At 41.3% G+C, this 25,582-nt stretch overlaps 3 protein-coding genes and 1 long non-coding RNA gene across 6 annotated transcripts in view; 2 read left to right on the top strand and 2 right to left on the bottom strand.

Annotated features, from left to right (window-relative positions):
* The first annotated feature begins 158 nt into the window (after positions 1-158).
* On the top strand, positions 159-6,164 carry nudt18 (nudix (nucleoside diphosphate linked moiety X)-type motif 18). Of its 2 annotated transcripts, XM_056418166.1 has the most exons (7): positions 159-223; positions 1,450-1,607; positions 1,708-1,818; positions 2,194-2,296; positions 3,439-3,562; positions 3,698-3,822; positions 5,201-6,164. In XM_056418166.1, exons 2-7 carry the CDS (start codon positions 1,452-1,454, stop codon positions 5,581-5,583), a joined length of 1,002 nt encoding a protein of 333 aa, XP_056274141.1. In that variant the 5' UTR covers positions 159-223; positions 1,450-1,451; the 3' UTR covers positions 5,584-6,164. The 2 variants fall into 2 exon arrangements, with proteins under 2 accessions (XP_056274141.1, XP_056274140.1); XM_056418165.1 differs by having other exon boundaries at positions 1,708-2,296.
* A 7,781-nt stretch (positions 6,165-13,945) lies between these two features.
* LOC130196229 (uncharacterized) lies at positions 13,946-16,671 on the bottom strand. The gene is made up of 4 exons (XR_008832210.1): positions 16,594-16,671; positions 15,841-16,026; positions 14,837-15,240; positions 13,946-14,034 (listed from the first exon to the last, which is right to left on the bottom strand). It is a non-coding gene; the product is annotated as an uncharacterized LOC130196229 (long non-coding RNA).
* Positions 16,256-23,366, top strand: lrrc2 (leucine rich repeat containing 2). 2 transcript variants are annotated; one of them, XM_056418168.1, is made up of 10 exons: positions 16,256-16,373; positions 16,678-16,810; positions 18,920-19,038; positions 19,416-19,489; positions 19,565-19,721; positions 19,816-19,952; positions 20,031-20,176; positions 20,786-20,938; positions 21,633-21,820; positions 22,942-23,366. In XM_056418168.1, the coding sequence occupies exons 2-10, from the start codon at positions 16,680-16,682 to the stop codon at positions 22,989-22,991; spliced, it is 1,155 nt and encodes a 384-aa protein (XP_056274143.1). In that variant the 5' UTR covers positions 16,256-16,373; positions 16,678-16,679; the 3' UTR covers positions 22,992-23,366. The 2 variants fall into 2 exon arrangements, with proteins under 2 accessions (XP_056274143.1, XP_056274142.1); XM_056418167.1 differs by lacking the exon at positions 16,256-16,373 and having other exon boundaries at positions 16,597-16,810.
* Positions 23,367-23,716: 350 nt separating this feature from the next.
* The window catches only part of mfsd14bb (major facilitator superfamily domain containing 14Bb), a 12,726-nt gene continuing 10,860 nt past the window's right edge, over positions 23,717-25,582 (bottom strand). The window contains exon 12 of the mRNA XM_056418163.1: positions 23,717-25,582. This exon is cut by the window's right edge and continues 578 nt beyond it. The gene's annotated coding sequence lies outside the window, so the exon portion shown is untranslated.

The raw sequence follows: 25,582 nt of genomic DNA, 5'->3' as shown, positions 1-25,582 counted from the left end.
ATGCATCAGCCAATATTGTCAGAGAATACAAATAATAAAGCTTTTACTGATACACAAAGTACATTCGGGATTACGTTTTATTTATCTCGCATATTTTATTTTGAAAACCTTGAACCGGAAACAATATGTATTTCCTGTTTCGCTTAACGGTATCAAATGTCACAACAGAGCAGCAGCAGTCAGCTGTGATTCCCTGAATGCGGATTTACCCGATTACAGAAAGGTTCGTGCTTTTGTTTCTGTAGTTTAGTGTTTTCACGAAACTCTGTTTCCGGTTTGGAAGTTTGGGAAAAGTGGAGAAAATACAGACATTTTTCTGACGTCATTAAGCTCACTTTATCTTCTTTCAAGATTCAAGATTCAAGATTCAAGATGTTTTATTTGTCACATACACACACAGGGTGTGCAGTGAAATGAAAGTGGCAATGCTCAGCAGGAATGTGCAAGGGCAACAAGTACACACTATTTACAATAAAAAACACAATATTTACAGTAAGTGTGTGTGTGTGTGTGTGTGTGTGTGTGTGTGTGTGTGTGTGTGTGTGTGTGTGTGTGTGTGTGTGTGTGTGTGTGTGTGTGTGTGTGTGTGTGTGTGTGTGTGTGTGTGTGTGTGTGTGTGTGTGTGCCTAAGAGGGGCAGTTGTGTGGGTCTATGTGGGGGTCCTGGTGAGGTCGGAGTTCACAGTCCTGATGGCCTGAGGAAAGAAACTCCGTCTCAGTCTCTCTGTTCTTGCAGCGTGACTACGGAGGCGCCTGCCTGACCGCAGCAGCTGAAACAGTCTGTTGTTGGGGTGGTGAGGATCCTTCATGATCCTTCACTGAAGCTAATTAGTTTATCTTGTGAGCCATTGGTTATTCTGCATGTTGAGTTTCTTATAACAACAATAATCAATTAATGCAGTATTTATTTATTGTCAAGTTTGTTTAAAAAAAACTTTTGAAATGTTAATATTTTTAAATTACATTAATAAGTTTTACATGTAAGAATACTCACTTATATTATGATATTATATTTGCTTATTAGTGGAACTCTGGAAATATATTAATAATATATAATACTGGTTGTCTCCTTAAAGTTTGAAGCTTTCATTGTACATTAATTGTTCAGGTATTTGATATAATATTAATACAGATAATATTTTATTGCACTTTTCATGCTAAATTTACATAAAATTGTATTTAGAAACATTTACACAAATAATTCAAAGTTGGCAAATAAAACGCCAAAATCGAATAAAATGAGACTAAATTAAATCTAATCTAATCTTTAAAAAATAAAACAAAGATCTGCTAATATTATATAATTTATTGTATTGTATTGTTTTTTTCTTCTTTTTCTAATTTAACATATTTTAGCTCCATCTTCACAATAAGTTTCACTCTTATTTAGTGTAATAACACCCTTTGAGAAGGAGTAAACTGTGTTCATTCCCCGCTCGTGTACCTGCAGACATGGAGGTGGAGCAGGTGGAGCAGCAGGTGGAGGGGCTGCTGAGCGGCCAGGGGTCAGAGGTCACGGGGTGTGACGTGGGCCTGGAGCAGAGCAAGCCGGCGACACTGAGGAAGAACGTCACGTACATCGTCTGCGCCGTCGTCTTCAACGAGAAGGTCGGTCGCTCTGCCGCGCTGGTCAGCTGGTGTGGGTCTCTATATTATAGACCCACACCAGCTGACCAACTCTATAATGTGTGTTTATGTCGTCCCTCAGGAGGAGGTGCTGATGGTGCAGGAGGCGAAGCAGAAGTGTTACAAACAGTGGTACCTGCCTGCAGGGAGGGTGGAGGTGGGGGAGAGCCTGGAGGAGGCGCTGAGGAGGGAGGTGAGACACACGCACCCACGCACGTACACACACACACACACACATACATGCACACGCATACACATGCACAGACACACACACGCACGTACACACACACGCACACACACACATGTATTCACATGCACATACACGCGTACACATATGCGCACACGCACAAACATCCACACACACATGCACAGACACACACGTACACACACGCACACACATCAGCATACACATCCACAGACACACACATGCACACACATGCATTCGCACACCACACACGTGCAGACACACAAACACACGCATACAAACACACATGTACACAGACACACACACACCCACAAACGCACACGCACACACACACACACACTCGTCACTCTTGTTGGTCCACAGGTGAAGGAGGAGGCGGGGTTTGACTGTGAGCCAATCACCTTGCTGCTGATCCAGGAGCAGGGGCCGCAGTGGATTCGCTTCATCTTCCTCGCTCATGTCACAGGTCAGAGCTCACATGTCAAAGGTTTGAGGTCACAGGTCAGAGGTTAGAGGTCAGAAGACACAGGTCAGTAGTCACAGTTTAGAGGTCACAGGTCAGAGGTCAGGTATGTGTTCTTCTGTCCCTCGAAATATTTGTATTATATACTTTAATAGTGTGGCCCTCCACTCAGAAACTCGTGTGTTTATTCTTGTTGACGTTGCTGTGTTCAAGTAATAAAATCAACTATTTAAATAAATGACATCGTTATATAATATGAATAAGAAGCCGCTTATGAATCGACAGCCTATTGATGATCTACGGTGGCCCACTGGGATCAAACTCCACCCTGAGGGAGACGTTCACGTTGAGTTTCTGTTGCTGTAGTAACACAACCTCACCACCAGAGGGCACCAGATCCCCAACACGCCACCGTCCGTCACACTGGACATTTATTCACTAGATTAGTCAACAAGGAAAATGCTGCTGAGCATGAATTAATAAATACATGAATACGATTTGTGTTTAGTTGTATTTAGTTATATATTAAGTTATGTTTAGTTGTGTTTAGTTATAATTAGTTATATTAAGTTATCTATTTAGTTATGTTTAGTTGTATTTAGTTATATTTTAAGTTAGATATTTATTTATATTTAGTTGTATTTAGTTATATTTAGTTGTATTTTTTTATATTTTGTTGTGTTTAGTTATATTTAGTTATATTTTAAGTTAGATATTTATTTATATTTAGTTGTGTTTAGTTTTATTTATTTATATTAAGTTGTGTTAAGTTGTATTCTTTATATTTTGTTTTATTTAGTTGTGTTTACTTGTGTTTAGTTATATTTAGTTGTATTTATTTATATTTTGTTTTGTTTTGTTGTATTTTTTTATATTTTGTTGTGTTTAGTTATATTTAGTTATATTATAAGTTAGATATTTATTTATATTTAGTTGTGTTTAGTTATATTTATTTATATTAAGTTGTGTTTAGTTGTATTTTTTATATTTTGTTTTATTTAGTTGTGTTTACTTGTGTTTAGTTATATTTAGTTGTATTTATTTATATTTTGTTGTGTTTAGTTGTATTTATTTATATTTATTTATTTTTAGTTGCATTTAGTTGTGTACATCACTGCTGCAGTAAAACCTGGTCTGGGTCTCAGGTGGGAGTCTGAAGACCCCGTCGGCTGCAGACCAGGAGTCTCTCCAGGCCTCGTGGTGGGACCGGCAGTCAGTCCTCCCTCTGAGGGGGCGGGACATCCTGCGACTCATCGACTCCGGACTCAAGTACGATGTCACACTTTGTGCTAAGCTAGGCTAACGAGGTGCTGCACACACCTGCGGAGAACCTTTCCTTCATGCCCCGTGAAGAAGATGTTTCATTACAATGAAGCCCAACACTGACTCCTGTGATGCTTTCAGGTACCGTCGGGATCCCTGGCACCCCATCACGTTGCCTGTGGACCTGAGCTGCCGTCACGTGGTGCAGAGACTCGTCCTGGTCTACACGGGCCCTGAGCAGCAGATCTGGGTCCTGCTCATCAAAGGTTCAGACATTTTATATTCCACCTAAAAGTTTTCGTTTCAAACGTGTATATGTATGTATATAATATATATATATAGTAGTAGTATATATATATAGTAGTATACAGGCACGTGCACAGACATTTTGGGGGGCAGGTGCTCAAACCAAAAAAAAGGGCACCCATCGCCAAAATGATTTTTCCAAGTTAGGAGTTGGTTGCTAGCAGCACTTGAAACACATTGTGTCCTGAGAAGACATGAGAGTTGAACAAAATGACATGTTTTCTATTTACAATTACAATTTATTTTCATTTACAAAATAATAGGAGCCAAACATGCCATATAATAAACAACGTACTAACCTCGACCGTTCGGTCATGCCGGGAAATATCAAACTTCTGTAAAAACGTTATAAGGCCTCAATCTGATATTTCCCAGCATGACATCACTCTTGGTTCGTAAGAAGCTATTACAAGTGTTGTTTTTTCTTGCGTTTACTCTTTTCACCCTCTGCAATTACTAATACAAGATTGATCTTTGTAAAACTGGAACAGACAAAACAAAGAGAAACATACCAAATAAAACAATGTGGCACATGGATAGCATGACACCGAGAGCTATTGTTAGCATAGTTTAGCTGCTCTGTTCTAGCTGTGAATTATTGTGACATTTATCAAATGAATTAATAAATTCAACATACTATCGAAATTGTCTAAATGGCATTTATAAAACAGATCTCTCTCTCTCTCTCTCTCTATTTATATATATCTCTCTCTCTCTCTCAAACATGACGTCAGTAAACAGCTGGACTAGGCTTTGAAATCACGGATTTCGGGAATTTGTGTTTGTTTATTTTTTTTTTAGGAAACGTCGGACCAGTTGAGACGTAATATTTTCAGTTGTGGTTGATTTATCACCAAACAACGTCAGGGGACAAACACCGTCATGACTCATGACCTGTGTGTCTGGTGCTGAGGAGAAGGAGGTGCACCCGTTTGGTGGCGCGAGGAGCACTGCGCGGAGGAGGAAGTGGAGGAGGAGGAAGTGGAGGAGGAGGAGGGAGGGGCGCGGCTGGGGCTCGTGAGCGCCGCGGAGCATGTCGGGGCGAAATTCTCACAAGAACTCCAATAAATGCCCCGACAGATATCCAAACACATTTGGGAGGACTTGATGACTGAGACTATTTTTATTCTTAAACACTTATTAATGAAGAAAAAAAGTGTCTCCAGCAAAAAGGGCACTTTTCTCATCCAGGGCAAAAGGGCTGGTGCTTGAGCACCACTAGGGGTCTATCTGTGCACGTGCCTGGTAGTATATATATTATACATAGTAGTATATATATATAGTAGTAGTATATATATTATACATAGTAGTATTACCCCCTCCCCCTCTGTCATGCAGCCCCGGTGCTCCACCTCCCAGCGGCAGCGGCGGTGAAGACCCACACAGTGACGTGGGCGGCCAACATGGTGGTGCAGGACGCCATGCCGGCGGCATACCTCGACCACGACGTCAACACGCTGGGGGCCTTCAGCCTGCAGCACGGCAGCCGCCAGCATGAGAAGACAGACGGCGTGTGCTTCAACACGCTGGTGGCGCTGGTGCCCGACCACGTCAGGCGCAACGAGGACGGCGAGAAGGTGGAGCGGGTGTGGATGGGGCAGCCTCCACCCGTAGAGAACCCCCGATATGTCTGGCACCAAGTCCAGAAACCAAGTCTGAGAGAGAAGCTGCTGGAGAAGACCAAGAACACCTCCATCCTACCCATCCACAGCATGTACTGACCACAGGCTCTTATTGTGAAAGGAACACACTAACTGATGGCTTTTACTGATCCCGAAAGGACTCTTATTGTGAAAGGAACAAGCTAACTGATGCTTTTTACTGACCACAGAGAGAGCCTTATTGTGAAAGGAACATACCTCATACCACCTCAGCATCATAACTATCTCTTTAAGAAATAGCTTTTATTCTGAAAGAACTAATTGAATAGTGAAGAGTTTAAATGTAATTGGAGCAATAAAATACGAATGTTTGTTTGATTTCATAAGAAAGATTGAGGGGAAATTATTAATACTTCAATATATTTATATAATATCTTGAGTTTCAGGTTTAAGAGGCATTACAGATGCTTATTAATTTTAGATATATTATATCACATGTACAAATCACACAGATGCATATTTATAGTAAAGCAATCTATCGATACCTTTTAAATCTGCAAATACAAATATTTATTGAATATATTTGCTGAATCAAAGGGTATAAAATATATGTATGTATTTAATGCAAAACAAACCAAACAGAAAATGCTTTAAATCAATTTGTTGAAATTGTACCTATTAAATCATTTATAAAAAATTATGATTCTCTTGTTTTTTGTTGAACATTTGTTTGGATGTTTTTTTTAAAAATTATGTCATACATTTTAATGTATGACATCATTATTTCTAATATCCATGTCTAGGATTCTACATCAAAGTAAAGTTTATTATCGAGTGTTAAATAAATAAATTTGATACAAAGAATCAGAGTTTTGTGACTTTATTCCTCCTGGTGATGACATCATAGTTCATCATGTGACTCATGGCAGGTCAGCTGACTCCACGTTGACCTTCTTGACCTTCATCAGGTGTTTGGTTCTGTTGTCCAGGCGGACGCTCCACTCGCCGCTCAGCCTGAAACAGGAAGCAGACGCTTCAGCTACTCAGCCTGAAAGGGGAAGCAGACGCTTCAGCCACAAGCTTCATGTGTGACATCAGAACCTCAAACCAGCAGACGGGTTTCTACTTCCCGAAGAACACCAACAAACAGAGGAAACAAAGAGTGTTTCTGTCCTCTGTGTTTCTGTGTTTCAGTGATTCAGAGTTTCAGTGTTTTCGTGTTTCTGTCCTCACATTGTCTAGAACCAGCACTGAGGTCAGATTTAGTGTCTCTAAGCAGATCTGGTGTTGTGGTGACAGCTGCAGTGTCATCACTGTCACACCAGTGTGTGCGTGTGTGTGTGTCACTGAGCCCTCTGTCAGCTGTCCTCACTGGCTCTCTGCCACGTTCCTGTCAAATTTTTGGGATTATTCCATTGGTCCTTTCAGCTGCTGATAATCTCTGTGACCTCAGACCGAAAGCTTCTTTCACACGGTTCAGAAACCTGAAGCATTTGAAACATCTGGCTGCTGTCTTCAGGGATGAAGGATCAGCTACAAAGGATAAAACAGGTATCTGCTCTGGCTCCGAAATATATAATAAACTAGAATGAGCACTCGGTAGAGCGCATACCTTCGCATATCACAAGATTGGGCATTGAGTTATGAACATTTTGGCATTAGTTACATGCCAATTGGATATAAGAAGAAGATGTTGACCTTTTTCATGAGCTTGACCTTTGACCCGATCAATCCCAAAATCTAATCAAATGGTCTCCGGATAATAACCAATCATCCCACCAAATTTCATGCAATTCAAGAAGATTTTGACCTTTTTCATGAGCTTGACCTTTGACCCGATCGATCCCAAAATCTAATCAAATGGTCCCCGGATAATAAACAATCATCCCACCAAATTTCATGCGATTCGGTTTAATACTGTTTTACTTAAGCGAATAAATAAATACACGGCGATCAAAACATAACCTTCCGCATTTTCAATGCGAAGGTAAATATACAATATGAAATAGTTCCAGATGTGAAAATGTATCTAAATCATATTGTTTTTATCATTTTGTTTGTTTTTATCATTTTATCATGCATTGGGTTATGCAGTTGTTGAGGAGAGCAACTTCGGCAGCGGGCTATACAACCAGGCACGTGCATTTTGGGGGGCAGGTGCTCAAACCCCCAAAAAAGGGCACCCTATGCCAAAAAAAAATTCTGACAGAGTTGAAGCATAAGCAGCAATACACCAATGATGCTGTCCTCGACCTGCGTTTCCTCAGGGCAGGATTAGACCGCTAGCTTACATTTTCTTTATGAATAAAGATACATTATTATATAGCAACAACAGTACAAGCGTTCTGATTGGCTAATGGGTCGTCATGCCAGCCACGTATCGCCCTCCTCGCTGGTCTGATACGGATCCGTACTGCCCTCTTACGTCATTTTCAAAATGAGCTATATTGATAGACATCAACAGCCAAGAGCAGTGGTCCTCAAACTAAGGCCCGCGGGCCGGATACGGCCCGCCTCCACATTTGGCCCTGTGAACAACACCAGATTGAACAATATGATTATTTTTTCAGTCTGGCCACGCAAATCCTAGACTAGCCCCTGTTAAATAGAACGGAATAAGAATTCTCTCTCTTCTCTCTTTTCTCTCTCTTTTCTCTCTTCTCTCTCTTCTCTCTCTCTTCTCTCTCTTCTCTAAACATAACTAACGTCAGTTAACAGCTGAGTTTTCGTTTGTTTATTTTTTTAGGAAATGCCGTCCAGTTGTGAGTCATGTTTTCAGCAGTGCTAATGTTGTGGTTAATTTATCACCAAACAACGTCAGGGGACAACCACAGTGGTGGTGCGTCCATAGAGGGCGCTAGGGCGCCGCCCCTCTTAAAATTTTGAGATGAAAAAAAAAAGAAGAAAAAAACATTATATACCAAATCATTTAAATAGTAAATATACTGCGTTGATGCGCTAAATGTGTGTGGGAGACCTTAAGCCCCTGTCAACAACCACTTAAAGTAACATTATGTAACAATTGTACCTTAAAATAACAGCTTTAAAAAAATTGTGCCGATACAATGACTTTTAATATGGCGATTTGCGCCTCCGCTATTGCCATCGGGGGTCTGTGGGGAAATAACTCCTCTATGTAGGATTCTGGAGCCGCCCGCTCCGGGGCGGATGTACTTCGACCTGCTTTCTGGCAGTGATTACGCAATGTCATATAGTGCCACTCCACGCTCGCAGCTACAGTATAAGGGTAGCTTTTTTATGTAGCTTTTTGGTGTTGTCAACAATATTGTATTCGATCACACGTACTCCACATTCAAACATTTAGAAAACAACGTATATAGGCTGAAAACGCGATCGGTATTTCATCTAAACTAAATGTTGTCATTCTTTTGGTTATGTTGTAACAATTCGCACTTAGCAACTCAATCAAGGGAAAAGGTACAATACGCTAAAAAAAAGGGAATGGGCGGATCTGCGAATTCTGGTGTTAACTCTCTCTGCTCAAATGGTCGTAAAAGAAAAACACAGTCGATATGCGGAAACCCAAATGTTATTATATTAAATCAAATTCAATGCATCTGCAAGCCCCCAAAATGAACACATACACTACAAACAATCAAACCCACTCAAAACGAAGTATAATCCCCAGATCCCGACAGTCCCAAAGTCTTTGCAGTCCCCCAAAACAAAAGTAAATGACTGCACACACCCCCCCTCCTCCCAAAAGCCGGCAAACAGCTGACCGACCAGGCGGAAACCTGGCGAGGCGCCGCGTTCAATCCCCGCGATACTTCACCCTAGTCCGGTAGGTGTTGGGCCCAGTTCAATGTTCCTGCGCAGTCTTCGTATTAGCAGGGCTCTCAAGTTTTGAAGACAGGCAAGAGTGACATTTCCATCAGCATGTTTGGAGCGCGCCTGTCAGCGGCTCCAAACTAAAAAAAACTTGCGTCACCTCCCCCTCGTCACCTTTTATAAGCGGTGACACGTACAAATAATAACAATAATAATAATACAGGACAACACATGATCCCAACTCAATACAAGTGTATGCGAGGCTGCATCTATCGTAACTGGGTATTTACGACACTGAAGTAAACGTTAAATACCTCAAAAACTGAAGGGGGCGCTAAAAGGGAAAAACTACATAATGGGGCTTTAAGTTAAATGTGACCAAAAATAACATATCACCACTCATCCTCACGGAGAGAAGCCCCTCCCCATTTTCGGGGCGCCGGCCCAACGTGTGTGTGCGGCAGCGAGCAAACATTTCACGGTCGTTTCGGCAAGGACGGCTTCTCATTGGCGGATGAAACGTGAATCTTGGGGCGCAAACATTTGCGCCCTGGCCAATCACATCGTTTCTTATTTCACGTGGCTGGACTATTCGGCCAATCAGAGACCGGTATCATTCCCTCAGCCAGAGAGCTCCACGGAGCTACGCAAGCAGGTTGCTAACGGAGCTGGTTAGCTGGAGGCTCAGTGAGTAATGCGCTGTTTAGTTTCCCCTGTCTGTTGTTCCAAAGTCCTGGGACTGAAACTCTCTGGACTACAACGGGGTGAGGGATCTAAAGAGCTGCAGACAAGTGTAAGAAGCACGAATCTTGCCGCAGTTATCGAGCTTACAGCATGAAGCTAACTAGCTAACAGCATGAAGCTAACTAGCTTACAGCATGAAGCTAACTAGCTAACAGCATGAAGCTAACCCTGTTTGCAGAGCAGAGCAGCAGAAGGAGACCGAACTGGCATCGAAAACACAACGAAGAAGTTCTGAAAAACAGACACATTCCCTCCAGAATAATGGAAACAGGCTGGTTACAGACATGATTGACTTTAACCAGAGAGTTATGGAGAAGTTTGCCAACTTTAAAGAGAGGAGGCTACTTTTCTTTACAGTAGTGGGTCTACTCTGTCAAACACCCAATGTAACATGTGCTGCATCTCTTTCTGACTCTATTCTGCTCTGAACCTCTTTCATGTGAGGGTGAAACTCTTTTATTCTGTAAACCTCTGAAACCCAACCCAATGTTTCTTAAAGCTGCTCTGAACCTCTCATGCCCAAAGTTACAGTGTGTTTAGTTGCGAAATTCTCACAAGAACTCAAATAAATGCCCCGTCGGATATTAAAACAAATTTGGGGGGACTTGATGACAGAGAGAAACTTTTATTCTAAAAATACTGATGAATGAAGAAAGTGGCTCCAGCAAAAAGGGCACTTTTCTCATCCAGGGCAAAAGGGCTGGTGCTTGAGCACCACTAGGGCTCTATCTGTGCACGTGCCTGTATACAACCTTATAGACTTATATACAACCAGAGGAGTCTCCCCCTGGTGGTCAGGAGAGAGAATGCAGCTATAACACATGAAGCAACAACCAGAGGAGTCGCCCCCTGGTGGCCAATAGCGAGAATGCAGCTTGAATATAATATATTTCCATCTTTCCTTCCTCCGAGTGTCAGCCGGCCTCCATCACTCGTTGCTCTGAGATTATCACCTCATGTGTTTTTTTCCAGGTCACGCATAATGCAAACAATTAGCAGGGCCTAGAGCCAGGGTTAGAGGGTGGGGGATGGGGTGGGGGCGGGGGGGTAGAGGGGGCTGTGGAGTCGGGGGCCGACATTGCAATAGATAGCCGGGGATTAGGAGATACACGTTATTGATAGGTGGAGGATTAAGGGGTACAGTGTAATGGATAGCAGGGGGATTAGGTGTGATGGGCTGAGGGGGGGATGTGAGGTTAAGGGGGATACAGGACTGGAGTTAGGAGGGATCGGGCTAATAGCTGGTGTGACCTCAAGCGGTGAAGGTGTCATGGGAGGATGTATGCATACAGCTGAAGATCCCTTTGTAATGTAAGAAGATGGATGGATACTAAACCTCTTTATGTAAATGTAGGGTCGTAGTTTGCGTTCTTTTCTTCTATGTCCACGCTCTATCAAACGGTAAGCAGCATCATAGAAGGAAACGGAGAAGGTTGGTCAAGACGAAGCGGTCTACAGGTTTACGAGGTGAGTTCAGGTTGCAGCCTGTCTGATGTTTCTGCTGGTTCCGGATCATCGGTCCGGAGACCTTTAACAAGCAGACCGTCTGCAGGATCGTCAAGTGTTTGTTCCGGTATGTCCTCCGGCCGCTGAGAGACGAGAGGCCATTTGTAATGAGAGCGTCTGTTTTTAGATGCGTCTATTTGTCACACGGCCACATGTCCTTCAGCTATCAAGCTCCTCTTTTATGGAACCAGTCCCCTCATGTAAGAGAAGACTCAAGACTTTCCTCTTTATAGTCTTATAGTTAGGGCTGAATCAGGTACACCTGGTCCAGCCCCTCGAGAGGCTGCTATAGGCTTATAGGCTGCTGGGGGCCATTTAAGGATACACTGATCACCTCTTTCCTCTTCTCTCTCTCCTTATGGATGCATTTTCATCTCTCCATAACACATTACTAACTCTGCTTTCTCCCCGGAGTCTTTGTGACTTCACGTATCATAAGGTCCATTGGACCTGGCTGTGTCTGAAGCCTTTTGCCTGCTGGTCCAGCTGACCCCAGTAGTGAAAGGAAGAGGAGGGGACCCAGGACGGAGCCTTGAGGGACCCCAGTAGTGAGAGGAAGAGGAAGGGACCCATGACAGATTACCCGGTAAGTGCGGTCGTTGAGGTAGGATGAGAAAAGAGAGAGCGCAGAGCCTGAGATACCGAGGTCCGGGTTTTGTAAAGAAAAGGAAGAAGAGAGACAGGTCTATACGTCACTCCTCCTCAGTCCAGATACGGACACAAGGCGTCAAAACATCAGTCAACAAACCGAGACTTCTTATATACAGTCTGTGGGCTGTAACCATATTCACACGGCGACCATTTTGCTCGATCCATGTGGAATCTGTGAGGAAGTGGTCCAAACATCTGACGCGTGTGTTGAAACAATTAAACGATGAAAGTCTGTAAAGAACTCAGAAAGAATCCAAACAACGAGATACAGCGAGCGGGCTAACGTGAGGCACTAGCTCTAACGTGAGGCGCTAACGTGAGGTGCTCACGCTAACGGCTCAGGAATGAAAATAACGTAGAAAGACGGCAAAAGTATTTTCCGTAACCTAACGCTGTTGTTTTCTTTTCTAAACAGAATGGAGAGTATTGTGAATAGGGAACTTTATTTTGAAAGGACTGTAGTCATGTGACTAATCGTCTTTCTTAAATCAGCAGTACTTGTATTTCAAACTTCCACTTCATTCCTTTAGCTGTGTGGTGAATATAACTTTTTTACATTTATTGTTCATTATTAGTATTGTTTTTTAATTTTTTTCCGATAAACCTAACTTTTGTATCTATGTTTAATGTTAAAGCCCCATAATGTAGTTTTTCCCTTTTAGCGCCCCCTTCAGTTTTGGAGGTATTTAACGTTTACTTCAGTGTCGTAAATACCCAGTTACGATAGATGCAGCCTCGCATACACTTGTATTGATGACCAGACAAAGTCAGAAACCAAGAAATGATGTCAACCGATAAGGTAAGAATATTCAAAGATTTTACATAAATATGACTGCATAGTTTTATTCATTGTGATATCGGAGATGAATGCTAACATAACCAAAAGAATGACAACATTTAGTTTAGATGAAATACCGATCGCGTTTTCAGCCTATATACGTTGTTTTCTAAATGTTTGAATGTGAGTCGTGTGATCGAATACAATATTGTTGACAACACCAAAAAGCTACATATTCATAATTTACATTGGAACGTGTAATTCATTACAAGAGACTTCGCTTGCTTCGCCCTTATACTGTAGCTGCGAGCGTGGAGTGGCACTCTATGACATTGCGTAATCACTGCCAGAAAGCAGGTCGAAGTACATCCGCCCCGGATCGGGCGGCCCCAGAATCCTAGCGGAGTTATTTCCCCACAGACCCCCGATGGCAATGGCGGAGCCGCAAATCGTCATATTAAAAGTCATTGTAGCGGTACAATTTTTTTCAAGCTGTTATTTTAAAGTACAATTGTTGCATAATGTTACTTTAATATATCTAAATTAATAAAAATTATAATTAATAAAACATGGTAATCATGCAATCAGCGGGTCATTCTCAGCATTAAGAGTACTTTTACATAACTTTTATAGAGATCCTAATATATATATTTTACCTTTTGTAAATCTAGCTGCTAAAGTACTAAAACTTTATTTTTGTATACAATTCTTTTTTTCTGACAAACCTAACTTTTCTATCTATATGTATAATGTAAATATTTATATATATATATATATATATATATATATAAATGTATATATATTTGACCTTTTGTGATGAAGATAAATGTACCTGCTAAAGTACTTGTACATGAGTATTGTCCTTGAGGCCTTGTACTTGTTTTGAGTATTTCCTGGTGTACACATGTCAGTAGCGTGTACTGGAGGCAGCACACGCTATGACATGTGACGTGGACTGTGTGAGCTGCTGCGTCGTACTTCTTCAGGGCGCTCCTCCTCTTCCTCAGCTCTTCGCTGTGCGCATGTTGCGTGTCGCCGTGGATCTTCTGCTCCCAGAAGGAGGAGATGTGCTGCCGGTCGTGGATCTTAGCCGAGCTCATCTGTAACCACACAGTCCCTTTGGTTAGAGCTTCAGGGGCTTCAGAGGGTAAAGCCTGCGCTGGCCCTTTAAACGGTGATGTCATCGTTTACTGAGCACCATGACTGAAGTACGACACTGAACACCTCTTGATGCAATCAGATTACGCAGATGAAATGGCAAAAAAAGTTTTTAAAGTAAAAATATATTTGTATATACATAAAATATATTTGTACTTGATATATATATATATAGGTCTATATATAATAATAATCTATATATATCAGGTATAATACATATTTTATATATAATACATATTTTATATATGTATATAATATATATAATAAAATATATATAATATATATATACATTATATACATAATAATATATATAAATTATTTATATATACTACAGGTTCAAAAAGTATAAATATATATTGAATAGAATCAAATATGAATAATCACACTAAGTGTACAGTATTTAAGAGTATTGCAGTATTATTACTCATTGTACTATTATTTGATTTATCTGACATTATATTTGTAGTTCTTTATATTACGGTAATGATAAATCAAATATTCACTTCTTCAAAAGTTAAATTAGGCACAAAATATAACTATATGTTATATCATATATAATGTGATTTTAAATAATCATCGTAACTCTACCCAGATGGACTTTGTAAACATTAACAAATACTTTGACAGAAGTTACTGACTGTAAAGAAAATTAACTGAATACATAAATTAATAAACTTTAAATCCTGAAAGACACAAAGTATTTTAGATTTAGAGACTAAAAACATTAAAAAAGACCAAACAAACCTTCAGAGGTTCAACTGAGTGTCCGTCAGCCTCCCTGAGTGGATGAGGAGTGAGAGTGTGTGTGTGTGTGTGTGTGTATTTGTGTGTGTCTGTATGTGTATGTGTGTATTTGTGTGTATATGTGTGTGTGTGTGTGTGTGTGTGTGTGCGTGTGTCTGTGTGTGTGTGTGAGTTTATTGGAGACATTTATATCTCACAGATGATGAGGCACGGTGTGTGTGTAGAAACAGAAAGTGATCTGCTTTTACAATGATGTCATGAACTTCAGAACACACTTAACAAGTGTGTGTGTGTGTGTGTGTGTGTGTGTGTGTGTGTGTGTGTGTGTGTGTGTGTGTGTGTGTCAGATGGGTGACCAAATGTTTGACATTTCAGCCCTCTTGTGGTGTGTTAGGATCCTTCCCCTGGGTGTGAAACAGACACACACACTCTCAGACACACACACACTCACTCATATGAACAGCAGGCTGCTATGTGACTCTTAAAACAACCACATGAACAACAAGAAGTCATCAGATTGATTTCATGTCTGGAAGCTAAATTTGAAGCTGTGGAGCAGCTATTTAGCGTAGCTTAGCATAAAGACTGGAAACAGGTGGGAACAGCTAGCCTGGTGAAAACCTGTGTGTATTTACTGGTGCTTTCAGTCTTTACATTCTGCATATTGTTTTATAAATAAGCTGATGGCGAGTTGCTTTCTAATGTTCTGTAGAGACCTGTCAATCACCTGGTAGCCCCGCCCCTAAATCTGTGTGACTCGAGATTACCATAATGTACTAAATGATGACGTCATGCTACATTGAAGAATACTTTAAACTAGAGATTGAGACATAAATTTAGAGTAATCAATGTAATGAATGAAAATCAATGTATAAATAATAAATATGAATTATATAATAATTGAAAATTATATTTGATATGAATTATATTTCATATATATTTATTAAGTTGATGTTTTGTTTGAAAAATCTAAATAATTAAATGTAGTCAAGTACAATATTTACCCTGTGGAACCAGAGAAGAAGTTCTCCTTCACTCTGATGAGAAGATTGAAGGCTGGTAGCGCCCTCTGGTGGATCTGTGAGGAACTACAGGGATCCGGGTCAGGATCAGGATCAGGAACAGGATTAGGTTTAGGATCAGGATCAGGAACTCTTCAGGGATCAGGATCCGGATCTGAATCAGACTTCCTACAAGCAGGAGCGCCGTTAGACCTACTTTAGTTGTCATTAAATTGTTAGTAAACTTTTATTAAACTGTTATTAAATTGTTCTTAAACTCTTTTTTTTAACTGTTATTTAACTGTTGGTAAACTGTTAGTAAACTGTAAACATTAATTTGAGTTCAGTTTCCCGTTTTACTCAGAGGAGATTATTTATTAGTGACCAAGAGAAATGTCGTCATGTGACACAGAGCAGGAGTCTCACCTCAGCTGGTAAAAATAGCACGTTGTGTCACACACACACACACACACACACACACACAGTCAGTGAACAAGCTGAAGGCAGCAGACTGCAGGACGTTAGCAGGAACTTAGGTGAGAAAACACATTGCTTTGATCTTTTGTTTATTATATTATATTGTTCAAGGAAATAGAGTTCCCTTTCATTCGTCTCAGAGCAGTTATAATGGTAGTTATAGTAGTTATAACCACCAGAGTAGTTATAATGGTAGTTATAGTAGTTATAACCACCAGAGTAGTTATATTTATAGTAGTTATAACCACCAGAGTAGTTATAACATACCTACCTACATACCTCAGAGGTATAGTGCTATTTCCTCTTCCTCTTCCTTCTCCTCCTCTTCCCCCTCCTCCTCCTTCTCCTCCTTCTCCTCAGCAGTTATGGGTCTGGGCAGGAGTCTGGGGGTCAGTGGCTTGTCTCTGCTCAGAGACGTTTGGGAGGTCCGAGTGAAGAAACACCATCAGAGACAGAAGAAGGAGCAGGAGAGGGTGGAGCAGAGCGCCCTCCCCAAGTAACCGCTGCTATTACTTTATTACTCTGTTGTTATTATTCTGTTATTACTCTGTCTGGACTAGACTAACATCTCATAGCCTAAACTAGACTAACGTCTCATAGTCTGGACTAGACTAACATCTCATAGTCTGGACTAGACTAACATCTCATAGTCTGGACTAGACTAACATCACATTATATTACATTACATATGATTTAGCAGATGCTTTTATCCAAAGCGACTTACAATAAGTGCATTCAACCTAGAGTACAAACTAAGAACAACAAGAATACAGAAAGTAACATTTCCTCAACATAGTCGAACTACAAAAGTACCATAATAAGAGCTATTTAAGTGCCACTGAAGTGCTAATCTGTGTTTTAATCCAAATATAGTCGGAAAAGATGTGTTTTTAGTTACCGGCAGAAGATGTAGAGACTTTCTGCTGTCCTGGTGTCAGTGGGGAGCTCGTTCCACCACTGAGGAGCCAGGACAGCAAACAGTCTGGATTTTGAGTGATTAGCTCGAAGTGCAGGAGTCACAAGTCGATTGGCTGTTGCCGAGCCGAGTGAACGTGCCGGGGTGTACGGTGTGACCATATCCCGGATGTAGACGGGGCCCGATCCGTTCAGAGCACGGTACGCCAGAACCAATGTTTTGAAGCGGATGCGGGCAGCCACCGGTAACCAGTGAAGAGAGCGGAGGAGCGGAGTGGTGTGGGTGAATTTCGGGAGGCTGAAGACCAGTCGAGCTGCAGCATTCTGGATGAGCTGCAGAGGTCGGATGGCCTTAGCAGGTAGACCAGCCAGGAGGGAGTTGCAGTAGTCGAGCCGTGAGATGACCAGAGCCTGGACCAGAACCTGGACCAGAACCTGTGCCGCCTTCTGAGTAAGAAGAGGCCGTATTCTCCTGATGTTGTGCAGCATGTACCTACAGGAACGCGTCGTCGCAGTGATGTTGGCCGTCAGGGAGAGTTGACTGTCGAGTGTCACCCCGAGGTTCCTGGCAGTCGGGGTAGGGGCCAACACAGAGCTGTTGAAGGTGGTAGTCAGGTCGTGCGGGGGAGCCTTTCCCTGGAAGGTATAGTAGCTCGGTCTTGTCAGGGTTGATTTTCAGGTGGTGAGCAGACATCCACTGAGAGATGTCAGTCAGACAGGCAGAGATTCGTGCCGTCACCTGTGTTTCAGACGGTGGAAAAGAGAAGATCAGTTGGGTGTCATCGGCATAGCTATGGTAGGAGAAGCCGTGCGAACGAATGACAGAGCCGAGAGAATTAGTGTACAGAGAGAAGAGGAGGGGACCCAGGACGGAGCCTTGAGGAACCCCAGTAGTGAGAGGACAAGGATCAGACACAGATCCTCTCCAAGTTACCCGGTAAGTGCGGTCGTTGAGGTAGGAAGAGAAAAGGGCGAGTGCAGTGCCTGAGATCCCCAGGTCCTGAAGAGAAGAGATCAGGATCTGGTGGTTCACTGTGTCAAATGCTGCAGAAAGGTCTAGAAGGATAAGGACAGAGGAGAGAGAGGCTGCTCTAGCAGTGTGAAGCTGCTCAGAGACAGCAAGGAGGGCAGTCTCTGTTGAGTGGCCGGCCTAACATCTCATAGTCTGAACTAGACTCACCTCTCAGTCTGGACTAGACTAACGTCTCATAGTCTGGACTAACATCTCATAGTCTGAACTAGACTAACCTCTCAGTCTGGACTAGACTAACGTCTCATAGTCTAGACTGGACTAACATCTCATAGTCTGAACTAGACTAACAACTCAGTCTGGACTGGACTAACATCTCATAGTCTGAACTAGACTAACATCTCATAGTCTGGACTAGACTAACATATCATAGTCTGAACTAGACTAACATCTCATAGTCTGGACTGGACTAACATATCATAGTCTGAACTAGACTAACATATCATAGTCTTAACGAGACTAACCTCTCATAGTCTGGACTATGAGGGTCAGATGTGATTCCAGTAACCTGAACACAGAGACTATTTATAACCAAACAACAGTGCTAGTGCTGATGGTCAACTGGGACAAAAGGTCACAAGGTCACAGAAGCAACGTCTGAAATCTGATCTCAAAATGAAGCTTCTGCTTCTCTCTCTCTCTCTCTCTCTCTCTCTCTAGGATCGACCAGCAGTGGCAGTATCGTATCTACTGTAAAACTCTGAAGACCAAAGAACTCAACCTGCTGCATCGTTACCTGGAGAGATCGACACCGACTGGCATGGAGGTAAATACTACAGGTAAATACTACAGGTAGATACTACAGGTAGATACTACAGGTAAATACTACAGGTAAATACTACAGGTAGATACTACAGGTAAATACTACAGGTAAATACTACAGGTAGATACTACAGATAAATATTACAGGTGCATACTTCAGCTAAATACTACAGATAAAGACTTCAGGTAAATACTACAGGTAAATACTACAGGTACATACTACAGGTAAATACTAGAGGTCAATACTACGGGTAAATACAAATACTACAGGTAAATACTACCGGTAAATATTACCATTCATTTGGTATTTTGCTAATTGTGTTGTTGTGTATCTCTTCCTGTTTTTATTTATTGGTTGCTGTTGTTGTTGTTGATGGTGTTGTTTATCTGTCAGAAGCACATGAGCTGGAGCAAGAGGACCCAGAGCAGAGCAGACTGGTCTTCAAGCTGGTTGGAGACCAGTGGGCGGTGAGCAGCTGATGAGGAGTGGATGATGTTCTAGGACTTCTCCATTGAGATGCTGATGAGTGGATGATGTTCTAGGACTTCCCCGGGGAGCTGCAGTGGATGACGTACCTGAGAGAGTGGCACGTCAGCGGGACGAGGATCAGCCGGCTGCCGGCGTTCTTGTCTCTGTTCACCCAGCTCACCGTCCTGGAGATCCCCAAGAACACCATCGCAGAGCTGCCTCCGGAGATCGGTGAGGAGGAACCACCACCACGTGTGTGTTGTTGTTCCTAACACAACGTGTGTGTTGTCGTTGTTCCTCCTAACACAACGTCTGCTGCCTTCAGGTAAACTGGCGGCTTTGAGGGAATTGAACGTCAGCTACAACCGTTTGTCCAAAGTTCCTCCAGAACTCGGAGAGTGTGAGAACCTGAAGAGACTCGAACTCACGGGGAACCACAACCTGTCGGATCTGCCGTTCGAGGTAAAGCGGAGAGGACGCAGCGTTAATTTCCGTAAATAACTGATGATGTCACTGTCTTGCTGATGATGTCATCGGCAGCTGAGCAGCCTGAAACAGCTGGTTCACCTGGACGTGGCAGAGAACCACTTCGTGTCGATCCCCATCTGCGCCCTGAGGATGAGCGGCCTGCAGCTGCTGGACCTGAGCGACAACCTTCTGACCGACCTGCCGCAGGACATGGACAGGTGACCGATGATGTCATCGCTCACCTGTAATCTGATTGCTCCGAGTCTCTTTGTTTTAAATGTCATGATTCAAAAGAAAAAAAGTATCAAACACGCATTCCTACTTTGCAGTTAAATATTTAACATGTTTTCCAAAACTGATTTAATGAGGACATCTTGCTCAGCTTCTAAACCTTCCTGGTGTACTAGTCTCTACAGACCAAACGACTCGTTGGGCCAGACGACTTTGGCCCAAAGCTGAATCTTTTTTAGGACGCTGATTGGCTACATTGTATGTCACTCATTTATATCTTTAATCAGTAATTGACTAAATTGCTTAGGCCCGCCTCTTTTGGGCCAAATCGATTTGGATATGTACAAAAGGACACAGCTTTATGCTAAGCTGTGTGTGTCCGTGTGTGTGTCTCTGTGTGTGTGTCTCTGTGTGTGTGTCTATGTGTGTGTGTCTGTGTGTGCATGTGTGTGTGTCTGTGTGTGTGTGTCTGTGTTGTCTATGTTTGTCTATGTGTCTGTGTGTGTTTGTCTCTGTCTGTGTGTGTCGATGTGTGTCTGTGTGTGTGTGTGTCTGTGTGTGTCTATGTTTGTGTGTGTGTGTGTGTGTGTGTGCAGGCTGCAGGAGCTGGTCTCTCTGTTCCTCCAGAAGAACGAAGTATCTTATCTTCCTCACTGTCTCACCAACATCACCACACTCAAGATGATCGTCGTCAACGGAGACGCCCTCACCTGCTGCCCCACGGCCCTGTGCAGGAACCCCCACATCAAGTACACACTACACACACAGCAAATACACAATACACACACAGCAAGTACACAATACACACACATCAAGTACACAATACACACACAGCAAATACACATTAGACACACAGCAAGTACACACTACACACATCAAGTACACACTACACACACAGCAAGTACACAATACACACACAGCAAGTACACGATACACACACATCAAGTACACAATACACACACAGCAAGTACACATTAGACACACAGCAAGTACACACTACACACACATCAAGTACACACTACACACACAGCAAGTACACACTACACACACATCAAGTACACACACAGCAAGTGCACACTACACACAGCAAGTACACACTACACACAGCAAGTACACACTACACACACAGCAAGTACAAACTACACACAGCAAGTACACACTACACGCACAGCAAGTACACACTACACACATCAAGTACACAGAACAGGTACACATAAACGTCAAGTAACACAACAAGTACACACACATCAGGTAGAAACACATCACGTACACACAAGTAGACACACATCAAGTACACATACACATCAAGTACACACATAAAGTACACACAACACATGTACATATAACACACACAACAAGTGCACACACACCAACAGACTCCCCCGAGATGAACCTTCACACGGCATCAGACCTCCGTCAGGTTTTCTTCTGCTCCTCCGTCAGGTTTATCCGACTGTGCGACCGCGCCAGTGCAGAGAAGAAGAAGAAGAAGAAGAAGAAGAAGGAAGAGGAGAACAAGAATGAGAACAAGAGGAAGAGGTGGAGAGGGCCGAGGGAGGAAGAGGAGGAGGTGAAGGACAGCAGAGAGAAGGAGTTCATCGAGGCGTACGTCAGCTCGCTGAAGGACAGAGGTGACATCATCACAACCTTTATATTACAGTTTTTCTCGATTGATTACACACAAAAACTGGAACTTATAACACAATGACCACAACATGTAACTCATGTGCCAACTCCCTAAACCAATTCTGCTAAACTATAAGCACAAGTATCTGCTTTAGACACAGATTTCAATTGTTAGCCACACTTTCTTCAAAACACAAAACACCATCCTCTCTACTTTGCACATTTCATCAATGCCACACCTCCTTGTGTTCAGACAGAACACACTGCTGTTCAATTGGCAAAACTTCCATTTCCACAGCTGTTGTGCAATTTGGAATCAAGGCTTTAGCAATATAAGGGCCACAGGTGACCTCCTGATTTGAAGAAGAATGGATGAAAACATGGAAGGTAGAGTAGACCAGAGAGGCAGAGGAGTATTTCTGTTGTCCTTTTTTATTTAAACTTTTCTTTCTTTTTTTGTTGACTGTAGTGGTCTATTTTCTATTGTTTGTTCTGTGAAAAAATTAGAAAAAAGAAAGAATTTTTTGTTGTTGTGTTGTTTTATATTTTGAGTTAAAACATTATACATTTACAATATTTTACAACAGGAGAAAGCGTACAGTACCACTGGACATGAAAAGGCATAATGCTCCTGATGAGGCCTTCATGCTCGTGTTTTCCCATTTCATCGTCGTGTTTTCCATTGAGCACATCAGTGTTCCATCGATGCTCAGAATGTCGACTCATATGATGGGCTGTGTTTGTCATTTGAAAACAAAATAACCTTTTGAGGTGACATAACACTGTTTTGAAGGCAAAGTTGCATTTTGCAGGAGATATAAAGGGTTTTGCATTTTGTGAGTGGTTTTGGAATTTGTGTTTAGTTTTGAGAAAACGAGGCATGCTTTCAAAAAATTTGTTTAAGCAATCGAGAAAAACTGTAATATTTAGATTAAACTCTATTCAGACGCAGAAAAGATCATATTAATATTTATTTAATGGAAAGATGTTTACAATATAGTAAGTGGCAATTACTGAATTATTAAAATATGTTTCTAGTACACACCTCATAAGTTATACATCATAATATATTTAGAAATGATTTTATATCTTTTAATACATCGACATGTCATTTGTCCCACACCAGACACGGTCCCTGAATCCACCACCAAGGTTTCCATCTCCTGCCTCCTGTGAGGAAGAGGAGGATGAAGGACGACCGAAACAGACAGAAGAAGAAACACTTATTATTTTATAAGTTTCTTCACTGAGATTATTTTTATATAGTAATTTTGAGTTTTTTTAAATATTATCTTTTCGTAATTTTTTTTTTGTTTCATTCCGAAAAGCAGATTTCCAACCTTTAAACAGTTTGACGTAAAAACTCTAAAAGTTCACAGCTTTGTTAAAACAGAGTTCACTATATAACGATAACATATTGGTCCTTGAACGCCTCACGCATGAACTGGATGTAATGGTTGAAATTATAAAAGCAAAAAAACACCGAGAAACGAGCTTGAACCCTAAAAAAACATGATAAATTAATACATATTAAAGTTTATTATTGATCAAGTTTTGATTCATTTCTGCAATAACATGTTTAAATTCAGTGATTTTATTAAGAAAATGTCGTGTTTGTTGAATGCGAAGTGACGCTTTGATTGAAAGTTGTGGTTATTTATTTTTATAAAGTTATAAAGTAAATTGTGACGATTTTTTCTCTAATTTTCAAAAAGATACCTGAAGGCAACTTTTCAAATATTTGCAAAAATCTGATTGTTTAAACACAATTATATCCCAATTATTTCTTAATTTGTATTTCAGTATTATTTTATGTATTTATTGTTTTACTTAAACAAACATAATTAATAATTATAAAAAATCCCCAAATAAAAAAATAAACAATCAAATAAAAACAAAGGTTTCAAATTTAATACATTTCTCTTTATTATCATCATTATCATTTTTATTATAGATATTAAAATTATGTTCTTAAGATAAAATATAACAAAAACAAACCATTCTTTGATCCTATAAAACAGATATGAAGAAAATCAGAGGCACGAAATCAGAGAAATACAGAGCAGCTACGAGGAGGAAGAGGAGAAGAGAGAGGGAGGAGATGGGGGAAGAGATGGAGGAAGAGGAGAAGAGGAAGGAATGTTCGACTGCACAGGTTTCTGATCTAATCTTCATCATCATCACCATGTTCTCTTCAGGGCCTGTTGGAAAATTGAGCTTCTCCAACTTTCTGAATCTAGACGACGACGTGAAGTTCAGATTTGATCAAGAACTTTGTGAAGAAGATGATGAAGAGCAAAAAAAAACAAGGAAACCAAAATATATTCAAAGAAAACATTTATGAATCTGAAAATGACTCCAATACTTTACAGATTGTCAGAATTTATTTAACGAATTTAAAAAAGGAAAATATCTCTAATTAATTCATGTTATGTATAAATGTTGACATATTTTTGGTTTTAACAAAAAGCCTCAGTTCAATATTTACACTTTACAAAAAATAGTTTATAGATTATGTTTAAATGAAACAAATCTATAACTTGCATCTGTGAATATCTTTAATGTCTGATGTCTTGTTCCTCTTGAGCTTTTACTAAAACAAGTTATATAATAATTATGTGATAATCAATAATTATATTATTAAAAGATCGACCTCTGAACTTATCGATCGGTTGAATTCTTCTTCAGTGGTTTTCTAAAATGGTTGAAACGCCAAGCGTCGCCTGGAGCGGCGCTGACATTTCCAACGGGACTTAAAAGCAGCAGCAACACAAAGAACAAACAGGACTGTCGTTAATAACACTGGTGCATTCTGGGATATGGAGTCACCACTCCTGACTAGAAAAATATACTGCAGGTCTGTCTGTGACATCATCATTAAAGATGTGACATAATAGTTAAAGATGTGACATCATCGTTAAAGATGCGACAACATTGTTAGATTAAATGTTTGGTGTGAGAAGCTAAGGGTGACGTGAAAAATAATAATAATAAAAATGTGATTGTGCTCCATGAAGCTACATCTTCCTCTTCATCATCATCATTCTGTTGCTGCATTCAGGGAACGATGGAGAAGAAACGAAAAAAGAGTCAGCTAGACGAAGTGAAAACAAGGCCGACATCGTTCAGTAACACTTCTGTAACGCCTTCCTCCGTCAGAAACTAGGATTTTCCACAGAAGAGATGGACCTAGAATGCAGCATATGTTCCATTATAACAGACACAGTAACATTTCTATTAGAGACTCTTTGATGGTGCATTCAGGGACATACTGTCACTCAGAAGACGCAAATACGTTGCTTTTGGGTTCTTGGACGTCAGAGTGTCCTTGAACGCACCACACAGGTTTCAAGTCTCTGCAGACCGACGGGTCGTCTCGAAGAAAAAAAGAAAGCACGCTGCTCCCAGCATGCACTGAGGTCCCTGAACGGAGTCATGAGTAAATAGTGAAAATAAAAACATGGCACCGTTTGGTTCTGGACAAACAACCAATCAGAGGGCAGGATTCAGTCCTTTGGGTTCCTCGTGAAACACACCATGTCAGGTAAACCAGATATCCACTCAGCCCAGAGAAAAAAAAAGAAGAAAAAAAACAAAGATCCGGCACTACAGTCCAGTGATGTGGAGCACGCCGTGGTATCCCACAATGCCGAGCAGCTCTGACCCCTGACACCAAGGGGTGGGGGGGTGAGGAGAACCCATCGAGGAGCGCTTGATGCCCTGACTTCAGCACACCTGACGGGTGGAGTTAGGTGCAATTTTTAATT

This window comes from Pseudoliparis swirei, chromosome 7, assembly GCF_029220125.1.
Source record: "Pseudoliparis swirei isolate HS2019 ecotype Mariana Trench chromosome 7, NWPU_hadal_v1, whole genome shotgun sequence".
NCBI lineage: Eukaryota > Metazoa > Chordata > Actinopteri > Perciformes > Liparidae > Pseudoliparis > Pseudoliparis swirei.
The sequence above is the reverse complement of the archived record's forward strand: the minus strand, read 5'-3'. Positions and strand labels throughout refer to the sequence as shown.